General features: G+C 38.7%; 1 protein-coding gene across 1 annotated transcript in view; it reads left to right on the top strand.

Moving 5' to 3' along the window:
• Positions 1-12,288, top strand: part of Ednra (endothelin receptor type A) — a 52,459-nt gene extending 40,171 nt beyond the window's left edge. The window contains exons 5-8 of the mRNA XM_005386667.2: positions 2,836-2,988; positions 7,488-7,621; positions 8,035-8,143; positions 9,771-12,288. Of these exons, the coding sequence (XP_005386724.1) occupies positions 2,836-2,988; positions 7,488-7,621; positions 8,035-8,143; positions 9,771-9,911 (537 nt within the window). The 3' untranslated portion in view covers positions 9,912-12,288. The remainder of the gene's footprint in view (positions 1-2,835; positions 2,989-7,487; positions 7,622-8,034; positions 8,144-9,770) is intronic.
• The last annotated feature ends 4,092 nt before the right edge of the window (positions 12,289-16,380 follow it).

The raw sequence follows: 16,380 nt of genomic DNA on the forward strand, positions 1-16,380 counted from the left end.
TAGCTATTTCTCTTAAATCAGAATAATTTAGTGCTTTGATGTAAGCATCATACTGCTCAGATTCCACATGTAATCATTTACAGACATCTCAAGGTATGCTTTCCCAAAGTGGAAAATTCACAAAATTTGTGGTTTTGAAATTGATCAGTTATCTTGCTTGGAAATTCCTGTTTTAAAATTAAAAAGGGCTCATGAAAACTGCCCAAATGGCAAGCTTAAAATTGAAGTCTTCTGTTTATCTGCTGGCTTTTTACTTAAGTCGTTATTCACCGTGAAAAGCAAAAGTAGAAGGTTATCAGAACTTGGGCAGTGTAAATACACAGTGTACATATTCCAGAGAAAAACACTAGAGGGAAGAGGCTTAGTGTGAGAAGGTGCTCAGGGCTCGCTGAAGTTGGAAGAATGAAATGGGCTGCTTCATAAAGTCTCCTTTTAAGTGCTCAAGCAAAGGGTGACAGCATGCCAGCCAGGGTGGCATCAAGAGTTGCAGGAATGGGTGTAAGCTGAGCTAATAATATCTTAAAAGTTCCAAGTTTAAAGTCCTATTTGTTTGTTTGTCTGTTTTTCCAGTTTTATTTCCTCTTTTTTCTACTCTTCTCAACTTTGCTCTACTCTAATCTGATCAGAGGCCTCCTCCAATCCTTCCTAATGACATAAGTTCGAAAGAAATGTGCGACCCCTTGCTCAGCAGGCCTCTTCCACGGATGGGGCCGGAGCCTCCATGCAGCCCACTCAGGGGTCAACTTCCAGACCCTTTGCAGTGCTTGAGGGTCATTTGCACCAACATGCAATGCACAGTGTGACAGAAAGAAAGGGCAGCAAAGGAGGACCAGAAAGCTGAAGGGAGTGTTGTGTTGCATTTCAAAACAAAAAAATCAGGGCCCTTCTGATTTTTTTTTTTAAACTCAAGACTAAAATCATTTTTTATTGGTTTGGTTTTTTTCATTGTTCATTCCCTTTAAAATCAAAACAAGACTAAAATCCTTCTGCAGTGTGGTGGGCATAGGGAAATATCTGTATAAGCAGATTTGAATAAACTAACTCCTTTGGAAGTTTGTCTGTAACCTGAGGATAGAATTAAGGGGTCTGTGTGTTTACGTGGAACAGACATTTTGTATTTATTTTCACTAACTTCTTTTTTTTTATTTTAAAGAGAATAGTAAATGAGACACAAACAAACAAAAATATAGAACAGTAGCAGCATACAGTATTACAAACATAAACAAATCAAAGCAAGAACATTCAAAGTGATATAGAGTCTCAAGACAAAATAATACAAATCAACAGTGGTTGTTACATTACATATCACTATCCTCAACTACATTGCTCAGATTACCAGATGTAAGAATGAAAGATTGCTCAAACTGTTGAAGAGAATAAGAAAATAATTCTTCGATAAAACTTTAGAGATAATACAGAGTTTCACTACACAGGGTGATAGGAGTTCACCATTGTAATTCCTGAAATTTATCATTTACTTCAATTATGAAGGTAAGCAACAAACCATAATGGTACTTAAGAGTACCGTAACCTTTTCAGTGATAGAAATAGCAGGCATTTTCACACCACATCACACTATATAATCTTGAGATATGATTTATGCACATCATTACTTCAACATTCTATTATGTATTAGAGCCATCAATAGGTTTGATATTTAATTTGATGATAAAGATTTATATCGCTATGTCAGAATTTTATATTTAGTATTTTTATAGCCATGCTTTGATATAATTGGTTGGATAATCATATTTGTTTTACACATGTAAAAATATTGTTTTTCAGAAGGAATTGTAGCACTCAACAGACCTCCCAAGGGGTCTGTCACATAAAAATAGTTAGAACCTCAGACTGAACTTTTTGTCTTTAGGAACCATTTTTAGATTATTTTAACAGACATATTGTAAATGTAGCCCAGTAGGCCTCTTTCTATATTCAGAAACTATCCAGTTTTTCAGAGCAGCATAGCTATTTTTTACTGTGGGAACTGAGATATTATAGGAAGCTACATCCTTAGTAAATAAACAATCTGGAGAAACATCTTCAGAAAGGAAAAAGCAGTTCTTCCCAACTTTGTGATGAATTTAGTGGGAAAAACTCAGATATCATGTCCATCTTTCATTTTTATAAGGTGTTAAGTCTTCTCCCTGGAAAAGACATGAAACTGAATAATCTCGGTATTTATAAAGTCTTACCCACAGGGAGATAATGCTAAGAGGGCCCTCAGATAAGGTATGCTGCCACAATAGTTTCCAGGTGGCAGAGGGAAGGTATATAGTTACCGATGACTCAGACTGGCTAAGTTTGGGGTCACATAGCAGGCATACCAGGCAAAGGGTTAACTCCCCTTAATGAAAGCTACACAGATAAGCTATTCATAATCTTCGCTGGTTCCAAACAAGATATTTACACTAAGTACACTTTGAACCACAAGAATCAAAAGTCAACCGGGCACTAGCAAAATTTTGAGACTCATCAATAAACAAAGATAAACTTGTCTGAAACCATGATTTATAAACTTTGGTGGGGAATTGTTTTTATTGATAAGGTCTCTTTTGGTGTATAATTGAAACCAACTTCAGCTTATAAAAATGTACCCTTGTCAGGGTATTTTTTATATATGCAGTTTCTTCTTATGCTATTATAAAGAGGGGATAATTGCTGAAGTTTCAAGTTAATTGAGTTTTAAGCACGACTCTGAACCCTTTACTACAAGCAGAGTGCATGAATATACACATATATCTTCAAGAATAAAGATTGTAAAGCTATCAGAGGAGCTGCATAGTTAACTTATATATTATGTCCCACTTTCTCTTGCTTTTCTTCACTGGACAGTTCTACCAAGATGTAAAGGATTGGTGGCTCTTCGGGTTCTACTTCTGCATGCCCTTAGTATGCACAGCAATCTTTTACACCCTCATGACCTGCGAGATGTTAAACCGAAGGAACGGCAGCTTGAGAATTGCCCTCAGTGAACATCTTAAACAGGTAAACCTATTATAATCATGAATACCTGCCCAACGGCCAGGCATGGTTATGCATGCTTACAATCGCAGCACTTGGGAGACTGAGACGCATGATTCTGCAAGTTCAAGACCTGCCTAGGTTACCTAGTGAGTTTAAGGCCAGTCTGAGCTATGTAGTGAGACTTCGTCTCAAAAAACTAAAAAAAAAAATTTTTAATTAAAAAACAACTTTAAAAAAATTGAATACCTGGTAAGACTCTTGAAAACGGGAGGATCACAGTCTTTTACTTCATTATAGTATTTCAGTGTCAGACTACACATATGAGGGTGGTTCCACGGGATTGTAATGGAGCTGAAAATTTCTCATTGCTTAGTATTTTTACTGAACCTTTTCTGTGCCTAAAGATGTTTAGACACAAACACTATCACGTGACAGTTGCCTGTAATACTCAAGACAGCATTACGCTGTGTATATGTGTGTAGCGTAAAAGCAATTGGCTCTACCAGGTAGCCTAGGCACACAGCAGGCTCTACCATATAGGTTTGTGTGAGTACACTCCATGATGTTTACAAAATGATGAAATTGCCTCACTGTGCATATCTCAGGTCATATCCCTCTCCTTAAGTGACTCATGACCATACTATATATAGCAGATTGTGCCTGGTTTTCTAAAAATACAAATACTGTCTTGCAATTTTTTATAGTTATAATTTAGAAATTCCTTTTGTGAACTGAGGAGCCTGCCTTTGAAGCAGATGGCCCTGGAGGCTGGGTCCAAAGGGAGAGGAAATATTTGTTTAGTTTGCCAAGAGTGTATTCAGCATGTGTATGTGGGTGTCTATACATTATTTGGGCTTGGAACTATGCCAAGACGGAGAGAAACATATGACTTCCTTCCCTTGCAAGTTTTACAGTCCAGTTGTAGAGACAAAACATGAAACAGAAAGCAGAATGATAAAGTATGGTGCAAGTACCTTGTACTGTAGAAAGCTGGAAGGAACATGAGACAGAATCATGCTGAAACTGTTCATTAAGGAGGAGGATTGAACCAGGCTTTGGAGGATAAATGGCATTTGATGAGGAAGAGGAGGACAGAAGCTATTTCTGTTGGAAGGAATAGCATCTTTCTAGAACACAGAATGGGCACCATCCATTTGTGGAGTAGGATAAAGGAGATGAACTTTATTAAAGCATCTAAAAGACTCTTGAAAGGAAATAAGATTGAGTATATTGGAAGAGGTAAAATTTTGGAGGGTCCAAATTCTAGAAAGAATTGGAACAATCAGTAGGGAACTAATGTTAGGCAGCAAACAGAATGATAATGCTTTAGGCGTTAGAAGGCAAAACTCGATGCTTATACTTCTTGGCTACATGACCTTGGACAAATTGTTTATCCTCTCGAGTTTCCAGTTTTTCATAAGGTGTATGTATTAATACATTATAGGGATTACTTAAGGTATGGAAGAGTCCTGGTAGTACCCAATTCCTAGTAGGTACACAGCAAACGTTAATTTATATTAACTCAATAAGTAAAGCTGGGACTGCAGCTCAGTTTTCAGCCACAGTGGAGGAATGCATAAGAATGTCCCAGTACACCAAAAGTCAATGTGTGTGGTTGATGGAGTCCGTAAATCTGTCCTATATGATTATCATACACAAGTGTCATTCCTCACCAGCAACTCTTGTCAACCACTGTACTGATTTTTCTGAGCTTCAGCTCTTTGTCTGTAAATTGGGCATGATAATGTGTGAATCGATGTGAGAATCAAAGGAATTGATGTGCGTGTATGTACTGTGTAAACTCTAATGTGCTATATCAAGGGTAGCTCTTATTTTTTACTGACATTTAGCAGGCCAATTACATTAGTAAACTTTAGTATGACTTTGTTTGGCCATTCACGTTTCAAACACTTCAGATGTGAATATACTAAGCAGTTCTTAATTCTCATCCCTGCAGTGAGGACCCTAATTAGAAAAGATTTGTGAAACAGAGTATTTAACATGTTGATTTTTGCATTGAGTCTTCTTAATCTCTGTGCAATAACTTTTCCGAAAGTAACTAAATAGGGATTGATAATAATAACAGTAGTAATAACAATAGTCTGCTTCACATGTACGCAGTGTTTTTAAGTCTTTTAAAAACATTCCAGCGTCCTTTGTGCTGTGCTGCTGCCTATCTGTGCTGGAAAGAATCCATTGGTTAAGGGATTTGCTCAGCTGAATGACACTGAGATGCCTGGTCTGCATGAAGCTGGTGTTTGGTCTGGTCATGCTCAAAGCTCTAATAAGTTCTGAGAGCGGTAAAGCAGGGTTAGCTGGAAATCCTCAGAGAGGGACTATGAGGTGGAAAGCCTTGCCACTCTAACTAGTATTCTGTAGGGCTCCTTCTCTTCTTCCTTGGTTGTCTACAATTGCTATTGTTCATAATGACAATAATTTTATCAGTGAGCAATTGTATCCAAATGCTGGAGAAAGAAAACCCAAAATAAGAGGGACTTATTTAACCATGGAAGGGTTCACCTTTCTCCCGCTGGAAAAGATTCAGATATTGTTGCTTCACTGGTCAAGGAACTCAGAGGCCAGCTGCTATTTTGCTGGTCTTTCCTGCAGTCTTGGAAGATGGCAATGTCCACTCTACTTTTCCTTGATAACTCTACTTTTGTTTCCAGTACTAGGGATTGAGACAGGTCCTTCACACTGATGTACATCTCCAGCTCCTTTTTATTTGTTATTTTGACCCAGGGTCTTGCTAAGTTGCCCAGCCCAGGCTTAAACCTATGATTCTCCAGCTTCAGTCTCCCAGAGTGCTGGAATTATAGGCAAGCACCACTCTATCTGGTGGAGCTCTGCTTTCATATCTGATTTTCAGGCAGCAAGAAGGGAAAAGCTGTAGAGCATTATTAGTGTGTGTGCACCAAAGGAGTACACACACACACACACATGCACACTCACACACACTTGTGGACAATTTTTCCAACAACACACACAAGACTTCCTTAAAGCTAATTGGTTAGAACTGTAACTACAGTTCGGCTCGCTGCATAGGTGAAGTGGCCCTGTCTATAACAAAAACCAAAGATCTATCTGATAATCAGAAAATAGGAGAATGGATGTTGGTTAGGTGAATAGCAGACTGTCCATTGCAATGTATTAATATGACTTTTTTAAGAGTTAAATTCCTTAAGAATATGCACTGGGAAGGTAACCTCTTAATCTCTCCCTATTTTTCTGGGCACATTGCCTTTCTGTGCACACAAAATGACCCTTTAAAACTCCCCCATTTCTGTGGATTGGAATGCTCGGTTATCACTCTGATGCCGTATCTCAGCTACAAAAGATTAGAGAACTGGCTCATTTCTTGGGCTGCATCAACATTTTGTGACCACTGGCACAAGTCTTTATGAATGGCTCAAATAATCATGTGGGTTTACTGTAGGCTCCCATATTTAATGTCAAACAGGCTTCAGTAATGTTGAACCGGCGTGATCTTTCCAAATCCTGTTTTCAGTCATTTTAATTTTGATTTTAATTGATCCCCCTTATAGACAAGTTGCATTTTATGTTCCTCCTTATGCTTTTAATTGTGTGCAGTACCATACTTAGGCATAATGCCTGCAGTGATTGGCTACAGATAATTCCTAACTTATGGTTTCTCTCTGATCTTGAGCGACTCAAAGTCATGTAAACCTTCAGCTGAAGTCAGTCCAGGGTCAGCACGTTCCAGCTTCATAATCATCACTAATGATAATCTTTAACCTACATCCTTCTGTTTGTAAGCAATAATCTTTGGAATCCTGGTATCTCATTACTAAAAGAATTTAAAAAAAAAAAAAAATCCGAAACGGTCACTGTGGTAAACGCCTGTAATCCCAGCTGTTCAGGAAGCTGAGGAAGGAGGATCCCAGAAGCCTATTAATGCAAGACCAGTCAGGGCAACCTAGCAAACCCTATCTCAAATAAGTAAATAAAAAGAAAAAAAAAAGCCAGCCAGCTATCTTCTTGATCAGGAAAAAGAGAAAACACGTTACCATGGCTTTTTCTATTGTTTCCCACCACTATTTTGTTTTCCAGATGTCTTTGTAGATTTGTGCGTTCTCCTGCTGTGTTGTCACCTGTCTGCTGTGCTATTATTAGATACCTGTTACTGAGCTTTTATCTAATCCTTCCCCCTTAAACTCACCCCCACTCACCTACACACACAGGCATGCACTTGGGCACATGGCTCACACTCAGCCACAGGTTGACTCGCCTGCAGCCAGTTCCCCAAAGGTTATATTCTGGCATATAAAAGCTGTCCTGGCCTAATAGCCTGAGGCCATCATCCCTTCCTGACAGCTGTCCAAGAGCATCATTAGCAAGCTCTTGATGAAAAAGTTGCGCTCCAAATCTGGAAGAGGCAGGCATTCTGTGAGGGGCCGTTTTCCCAGCTCATCTTTGAGTTATTTACCGTCTTTTGTAGTTGTTTTAACCAGTGCAAAAACACTGAACTTACTGGATTCTTCTTCCCCACTTTCCTTTAGCGTCGAGAAGTGGCGAAAACCGTGTTCTGCTTGGTTGTAATTTTTGCTCTTTGCTGGTTCCCTCTTCACTTAAGCCGTATTTTGAAGAAAACAGTGTATGATGAGATGGACAAGAACCGGTGTGAGCTACTTAGGTAGGATTCTTTGTACCCATTAGGAAATTGGAGTTCCCCTGCTTTTCCCATTTATAAAAATTTTACATCTTCTTCATATTCTCATTAGCTCTGAAAGTTAAAATTGCAAAGTTGATATTTTTTTTAGCTGACATAGCCCATGGCTGATCCCAAAATTTGTGCAAGCCATGTCTATAATCTCGCCAGACCCTTCCGGGGCTGTGCATAAGGGTTTCAGTTAACCAAGGGGTCGATCTCGCGTAACCATCCTGCAGAACTGAATCTGCCACTTAAACAAGCACTTTTTATGGAATTCTAACTGCCACCTACACGACATGGCTTCTGGGCAAGAAAAATGCTTATCCTAGGGATAACTGCGACTTAGCAAATTTTAAAACAATACATCCTCACTGTTCTGTTTTCTTTTGCTCTAGTTTCTTGCTGCTCATGGATTACATCGGTATTAACTTGGCAACCATGAATTCATGTATAAACCCAATAGCCCTATACTTTGTGAGCAAGAAGTTTAAAAATTGTTTCCAGGTAAGTCTGTTCCGCAAATATTTTTAAGGACAACAAAATGAACCACAAGTAGCCACAAGACACGCCAATTCCAATTCTGATGCCACTTTAATCAGCAATACTGCTTTTTAGCAGAGATGTACAGATCTCATTCTGTTACTTAGAAAGAAGGTCGGATTGCCAGCATAACGGAAAAGCAGTATCTATCTATCAGACAACAAACACAGTCAGACTAACTCGACTACATGCCAGTTAAGTATGCTGTTTTTAAAAGAAATGCTCAAATGTGAGCTGCAGATACATAGAGTACATAAAGCGGATTCTCACCTTATGTTTCTTAGACTTTAATCACAGGCTGAACAAAAAATAAACACTGCAGTTAAGAAAGCTTGCATAAATATTATTGAATAGCACATTTACTAATAACCTCTTCAAGGAAAGTTCTTATTACTCTGGAAATCTCTACTACTAATCATTTCATTAGAAATCAGTTCCCTCCTATTCGCAAACCTCCTTCCAGCTAAGCCAGGCAGTCCTCCAGGAGCTTCGAGCATGTGGAAACTGAGCAAGTGACACCTTTATTGAGGTGTCACTTCTCCAGTTCCTGGAGTGATTTTAGCGTAGACCTACTCCTAACTAGATTTTGTTATCTGTGACCAGGATGTTTGACTCTAGCTCCTTATTTATTAAGTAAAGCTGTGTAAAGGGTGAGGACACATCCTCTGGATGAAACAGCCTCAACTGACATCACAGCTCTGGATTTACTAATTGTCTAACCAGGTCTTATTGGTTCCTATCCTGTTTCCTCAGTTTCCCCATCCATAAAATGGGATGATCATAGTATCCATCTCATAAATAAGATCCAAAGGGTAAATATATGTAAAGTTCCTGAAACAAGTGCTCAATACAAGTTGATTATTATTAGGGATAAAATACAGAATGGAAGCACAGCAACAGCCTTCCCAAAACTTACACCCCAAAATGAGAAAGACACATAATAACCAAAGTATCAAACAAATAGAGGAGACTTGGAATGGAAGTTGTAGTGTTTTCATATCACAAAGTGCTATGCCTAAAATGGATTGACTAATAATACACTGGTCACAACTAATTCATTTTATAAGCTGATAACACTTTTTAATTAGCTTACATATTAATTATAAGGAGCAGGAGAGTTAAGGTACAAATTCTCAGAAATTAAACACATGTTTGACAGATCTTCTTAAAAAGGCAGCCTATCAAAGAGAAAGAATCCAATCTAGAGAGACCGGGTTCTAACTGAAGTTCAGGCTCTTAGCAGCCTCTCCGCCTTACTACCCTTGTTCATAGAAGGAGATAAATAGCACTATGGTAAGGATCAGATGAGATACCTGATGCCTAGAGCCACACACGCACAGTGAAGAAAAGGTACCCGTGCATGCCCAGGATACGGAGAGCCCTTCCTCTGACCAGCATGCCTCCGTTTCCTCTTCCATTTTGTGAATAGAATTAAAACAAGAAGAAAGAGATCTCACTCCTTCTCTTCTCTACAGTGACAGTTTAGGATCCCCAGGTGTACACCTAGCCCCCTTCTGCTGTGCCTCAGAACCTGTGTTCAGCTGGGCACGGGTTGTCACTCAAGTTATTCACAATCTGTCTCCTCTCCCAGTCATGCCTCTGTTGCTGCTGTCACCAGTCAAAAAGCCTGATGACCTCAGTCCCAATGAATGGAACAAGTATCCAGTGGAAGAACCATGACCAAAACAACCACCACACGGAGAGGAGCAGCCATAAGGACAGCATTAACTAACATCTTAAGAAGCATCCATCAATACGCCTTCAAATCCTATCAGAGAAAAAAACCAACACGCAGAAACTGTGTCTCCTGAAATCTCTGACCCTTCTTCTATAACTCAGTTGCATCCCTGTGAGGGCCAGGGTGTGCTCTAGATGCTTTCCAAAACAGTAAAGAGTGAAATGGTTTATACCCACAAAATCAATGAACGGTACTTCTTTAACTTGTCTGATATACAGAGTTTGCATGTTCTATTCAAGACTAAAAATGGGTGGAGAATGGAGACTGCTAAATAAATCTAGAAGGATTTTGCTACTTTTGCATGAAAATAGTTTTCAAGTGAATGGCTAGCTTTCATGGAAGTCCTGTTGTGAGTTCCATGGAACTGGTGGTCATCACAGAAGTTTAGAGATCATGGGGCCGGGAATATAGCCCAGTGGTATAAGTGCCTGCCTGGCAAGCACAAGGCCTTAGTTCAATTCCTGGTACCACACACACACACACACAAAATAGAGATTATGACAAAATTTTATGCTTTTTAAATCTTTTTCGAGGAGCAACCAAACAGCCTGGGTTTAAGTCACTTTTCTTTAAAATGCCATTCAGTGCCAGTATTTTTTAATCACATACTGGCCCAGAGATGATTATTTGAGCTAGTTCACACACATTTTGATTAACAACAATATTCAGGTGAGAAATTAGGCTGTTTTTCATGTAACTATTTTATTTTTAAGGTATAAACTCTAAAACAGCAAAAAATATAGGCACTTAAAGCACAGACTGATAACATATAGCAATTTAATAGTGGCTAACCAAAAAAATTTCAGAGCCTATATTTTTTTTTTCATGGTGTATTGGTATAGATCTTGGACATATTCTTGTGTTAAATTCCAAAATAATGCTTGGATCAAATGGTTCTGTTTTTCACAAACCCAATCTTTTTAATGCAAATTTTAAAATGTAAAACCATGTTCAAAAGTCAAATTAACGTACTGTTTAACTATCAGTGATACTTGCAGTGCAATGTGTAGAAATCTAAAGCACACATATGTGAGAAAGACTGGATAGAGGATTGGGACATTTTTACTGAGCTTTTGTAATAGTACCATCTACCTTTGTACTCTCTTAATTTCTCCTAAGATGGTAAGTAGAATTAAGACATTTTTGGTCATTCCTTTCTCTGGGTAGATGACATAATTTCAAAGTGGCCAGATGAGGTTATCATGTCAGTGAGATATCGCTAGTCCCGCCATTCAATTTTAGTTCTTCACGTCTCTGAGTTTCTGGTAGGAACCTAAATTCTCACCTAGCCCCGCCCCCCCTGCTTCCGCACTTGGTCGCAATTTCAAAGGGCCCAGAGTGACTTTGCTGGGCATTTTCCCAAATGTTTACAGACTGTGAGTACACAAGAAGACTCTTACTCGGTGTGCGTATGTATATATATGTATAAACTGTAAATTCATTTTAACCATTTTTTGTGACCGTCTCTATGGAATGCATTTGTATATGTGTGACTTAGTCACACATGTGATGGGATGTATGATTTAATCTAATAATGCTCTGTGATCATGCCAAAGCACATGCTCTGTGTGAAATCTAGGTGATTGTTTCATCACAACAACCTGTCATAGTCAGTTTTCACATATTAGGATCTCCTGTGTTCAGAAAATGTGTGACCGTGTTACGAGTGCAAATACAACACGGGAGCAGCATGCAAGGGAGTGAGCCGTGCGTTCATTACAACATGGGGCTTTGTTTGGTTGGTTTGACAGTGCTGTACTTGGAGTCATATTGTTCCCTGTGCTGGAGCAATAGCCATTACAGCTCGAAGTATTATATTGTTCCAATCTCAGCTGCTTTTGGTGATGAGCTTGACAAGTAGCCTTATGTTTTCTATCAAATTTTGTCAGATTTCCTGTGAGAGATGAGCTAAACTAATTTGTTGGGTCGTACTTTAGCGGTCATGAGTGAAATACATGAGGTTGCACTTGCCTTTGTTCCAGGTTCCATTGCATGCTCCTTTGTGTGTCTGTCAGATTCAATTATGCCACTGGTACATCATATGCAGTGATATATGCCTATAATATAAGCCATAAATCCACACCATTTTGTCTATAGACAGTTGTCTTTTTTTTAAAGATGCTTTGTTTCTTACATATAAAAAATGCATTTCATAAATTCAGAAAGTCATAGCTTTCTGAATAACTACACAAGCCTCCACGTGCATTTTGTTTATGGACTGGTAAGTAACAACAGTTTACTGGTAGGAATATTTCCAATTTCTACCTTTACCGCATCTTTCCAACAAGTAACTTTGTAGAAATGAGCCATAAGCTAAGGCCCTAAGTTGGCAGCAGCCCGGAAGCATAAAATAAAAGTTTACAGAAGTTTTGCAAGTGTCTCTTCATTTTACATAGTTCTTCATTAACAATGCCTGTTACATAATGCCTGTTGTAAATCTCTCATTAGTATTAACCAAGCAAGGAGTTTTACTTTCAGCTATTTTCACATGCTACTCTATACTTGATCAACCTCCTCTGTGGACCTGAACATTTAGCTCTGTCATTTATTTCTTTATTTTACCTTTCCAGGACACTTTGAGCATTTATTATGCACCAGCCATTCTTCTAGATAGTAGAGATGTAGCAATGAACAAAACAGGAAAGGTTGCTTATCTCATGAGCTTGCTTTCCAAAGAAAAGAGTTCAGCAATAAGCAATTACAGTCAATGAATATTATTTAGGTGGATATCTTAAGGAAGGCATTCATATACATCCTGACTGCCTACTTAACCTCTCCAGTTGGATAGCTAATTGACCATAACATGTTCAAACAAAGCTCTTGATATCTTCCAACCTGTGCTACTATGAAAATATTCTGTTCAGTTAAATACAAGACCATCCTTTTGAGTTAAGACAAAAACCTCAAAGTTATTTCTCATTCTTTTCTCTCACACCTTAAAGCCCTATCTTCAGATTATTCCCAAAATTGTAACACTTCTCTGTCCCTACCTCTACCTCCCTAGTCTGCACATCATTGTCTTTTGCCAGAAAATTGCAATAGACTTCTGTCATGCCTATTTTTTCCCAGCCTTGTAAACAACGGCACTCCCCCCTTTGAGCCTGTCTATCCTCCTCTATAAATGGTTAGGTTAAGCCAGACCTGTAGAGGTGAAGCTATGGCCTGTGTGCTACCGCAGGCTGCTTGTATCATTGAGAGCTTTACAAGATTCGCCGTCACTAAGCTAGACTAATCAGCCTGTGCCAGAAAATTCCTTTATAAAGTAGTAGGTAAAAAAGAGAGAGAGAGTACCCTGTACCCCTGTGGCAGGACGGAAAAATTGCCAGCTAGAAAATTGCTGGCCACTGTGGTTTGGAAATCATAAAGAAAGTCCGCGTAGACTGTCACAAAGATTAAAAAAAAAAAAAAAAAAAAAAACAAAGAAGTCCCCAGTTCCAGTTTTCCTTGATGCTTTCCCATGGCTTAAGTCAACAAACCAAGACATTTACCTTTTGGCCTGTGCTAGTTAAATTTGGTTTCCTTTGCTTATCAGAGACACATCATAAGAACAGTTCATCTAAGTTATACCAACGCATCTGTTACCGTGTTTTTAGAGCAGTTTTAAGTTTACAGAAAAATTGGCCCAAAATTGCAGAGAGCTTCCACATGCTCTCTTTCCACCCCTCTCTGCATGTCCTTTCCCCTGTGATTTATACCTGGAATTACTGTGGCACACTGATCACAGCTAATGAACCAGTATCAAAGCAGTACTATTGCTATGTCCATGAAGCTCACTCTTCGTGCTCTGTCATCTTATGGATTTTGAAAGCCATACTGTGTGCTCCACTGTTCATCCCTCCCTCCTTCTTTCAGTGAGAACACTGTGAAGCCCTTTCATCTATGACTCTCGGTAGGAATATTCAATCACTGCCGAAAGAATGGCATAATAGTAAGCAACATAGTATTGCCTCTACATTGTAAAGTTTCTGAAAAAACATCACTAAGTGTTATTTCCTATTCAAAAATTAAACTACTGAGTGGTGAAATTGTAAAGTGCTTGCCCAGCATGTATGAAGCCTGGGTTCAATGCCCAGCACTGCATGCATATATACATACACACATATATACATGTAAACAACCTACCCAGTAAGTTTAAAATTATTAAGGTAATGAAACAAGTTTGAGACTAAGTCCAGGAAATAGTCAAAACCAATATGAGTCTTTGGCTAATCTATCACTGCTATTGTTTTTAATAGTTTTACTAGTCTTTGTTATAGTATTGAAAACTATCAGTGGAATAAAGGGAATGCACTCTCAGCCTTCCCAAATCCCTCCAATCTTGTGACCCCAAGGCTTATATTTCGTTGTTTGTTAAAAAAAAAAAAAAGAAAAGAAAAGAAAAGAAAAAATCCAAGGCAGCACTGTCTTTACTGATTTTACACCATACTTCAAACAAGTGAAGTTAAATCAGAGCACAAGTCCTTCACACGTAGTAGAGTTTCTGATATTACAGTGAGGTCTTCACAGTGAAAAGTTCCCATGGTTTTTAAAGTAATCCTACATTTGGAAAAGCTTCTGTGGTACTTTCCTCTAAGTAGTGACAAAGACAACTCAGTGTCTATATTTTGTCAGCACTGACAACTCTGGCTTTGTTTCCTGATAAAGCTAGAACCCATAACATCTCCTAGCCTCCTGAGCTTTTAGCATCAGTGTTATTCAATACAGTCTACCAACTGTGTTTCTTCCCAGGAGTACTAAATTAGGAACAGCAGTGCCAACTCTACATATAATTAGAAGAGTCATGGAATCTTCCTAGGGGAGCTCAGAGAATACCACAGATTTTTCCTCTTTGGTCTTAAACCACAGTCCTCTTATCTAGCTGATCTACGTGGAATTGATCATTGTTTATCTGACTTTGACCCTGTGACGGTTGATACAATTGTATACTTGGAGCCGTGTGGTAGATTTGTCCCAGATGGGAGTCATGGCCTTGCCCAGTCCACACAGTGTCACACTGCCAGCTAAGCTACAGGCCACAGGCACCTCCAGGACGGAGCCCTGGCTCTTTCCAGTTCCTCACATTTTTTTCCCAGAATACAGTCATTCTCCATGAACTGTAGCTCTCTGTTTCTCTCTAACTATGACTATTAAGATCGACTTGAGTTGCATTCTTGTGCTTTTTAAATATCTTAAAAGGGGAAGACCTAAAAGTGAGCAAGTGGGGAACATATATGCTCCTTTAAGCATCAGAGACACGTTTTCATAATGAAATACTGACATTGGTCTATTTTTTTCTCTGTGTTATGAAACCCAGTGGGGTGAAGCCTGTAACACTCCCTCTAACTTCCGATTGAGACCCTGTTGGAAAGGATAGAGTTCTGCTGACCAGCTTAGGGCGGATAGAGACAAGTCCTGGGGTTGAGGAAGGTGGGGAGGGAGTTCTTTCTAAAGAAAAGGGAAGGTGGGCATCTTTTCTTCAAAGGAACTGTCTCTCCTGCTATTCCTTATTTCTGACATTTTTTAGTCCACTTAATTAAATGTTTATTGTCTTTAAAAATAATTTTCCTCAAAGAATATAAAAATGATTTTCCTCTTCTAATTACAAAAAGGGTGTATAAATTATACATATAATTTATTTAAAGCCTTTATAGAGCAATAATGAATGAACAGCTTATGTAGGTAAGGAAGCGAAGCCCTATGGATGGGGTTGTACAGTCATTCCTCAGTATGCAAAGGGTTCCAGAACCCCCTCATAAAGCAAATCCACATATGCTCATGTCCCTTGTGTAAAATGGCATAGTACATAACCTACACACATCTTTATTATACTTTTAATCACTTCCAGATTACTTATAATACCTAATTATATATAAATAAGTAAATACATAGTTATTATGCTGTGTTGTTTAGCAAATAATAAGTATAAAGGTCTCTAGATGTTTGATATAAATGCAAATTTTTTACAAATATTTTCAACTCATGGTTAGTTGAATCCATGGATGAGGAACCTGTGGATATGAAGGACTATGTAGCAATAAATGATTGATAGATGATGATAGATAGATAGATAATAGATAGATAGATAGATAGATATTTAAGGTACCCAGTCCTGTGCTGTGAGGCTATACAAATAAGGCTATACTGTCCATCTCCTGGGATATTTAAGGAAGAATGAAACACTGGATCACAGGGTTTGTGCATGATTAAAATCACTAAGTTCTGCCAGGCTGTCTCCAGAATGTCCACACAAGTACAGAGTTGATCCATTATGGAAGATTTCAGCAGCGCTGCATACACTGCGGTTGCTCCCCCTTCTACTGGAGCCATTACCCTGGAGTTGCATGTAGCTTTGAATCTCTTCTACCTGCTGTCTTCACTAATCCCAAGCTCCAGTGTTCTTGCTGTGAAGCATTTGCACCTGTCATTTTCCAGGGTCAGGGAGTCCCTGTCTTGGGAAAAGCTCTTGGGAATTTTACAGCCTCCT

The sequence above is a fragment of the Chinchilla lanigera genome, unplaced genomic scaffold (genome assembly GCF_000276665.1).
Source record: "Chinchilla lanigera isolate Chin_1 unplaced genomic scaffold, ChiLan1.0 scaffold00027, whole genome shotgun sequence".
Classification (NCBI taxonomy): domain Eukaryota; kingdom Metazoa; phylum Chordata; class Mammalia; order Rodentia; family Chinchillidae; genus Chinchilla; species Chinchilla lanigera.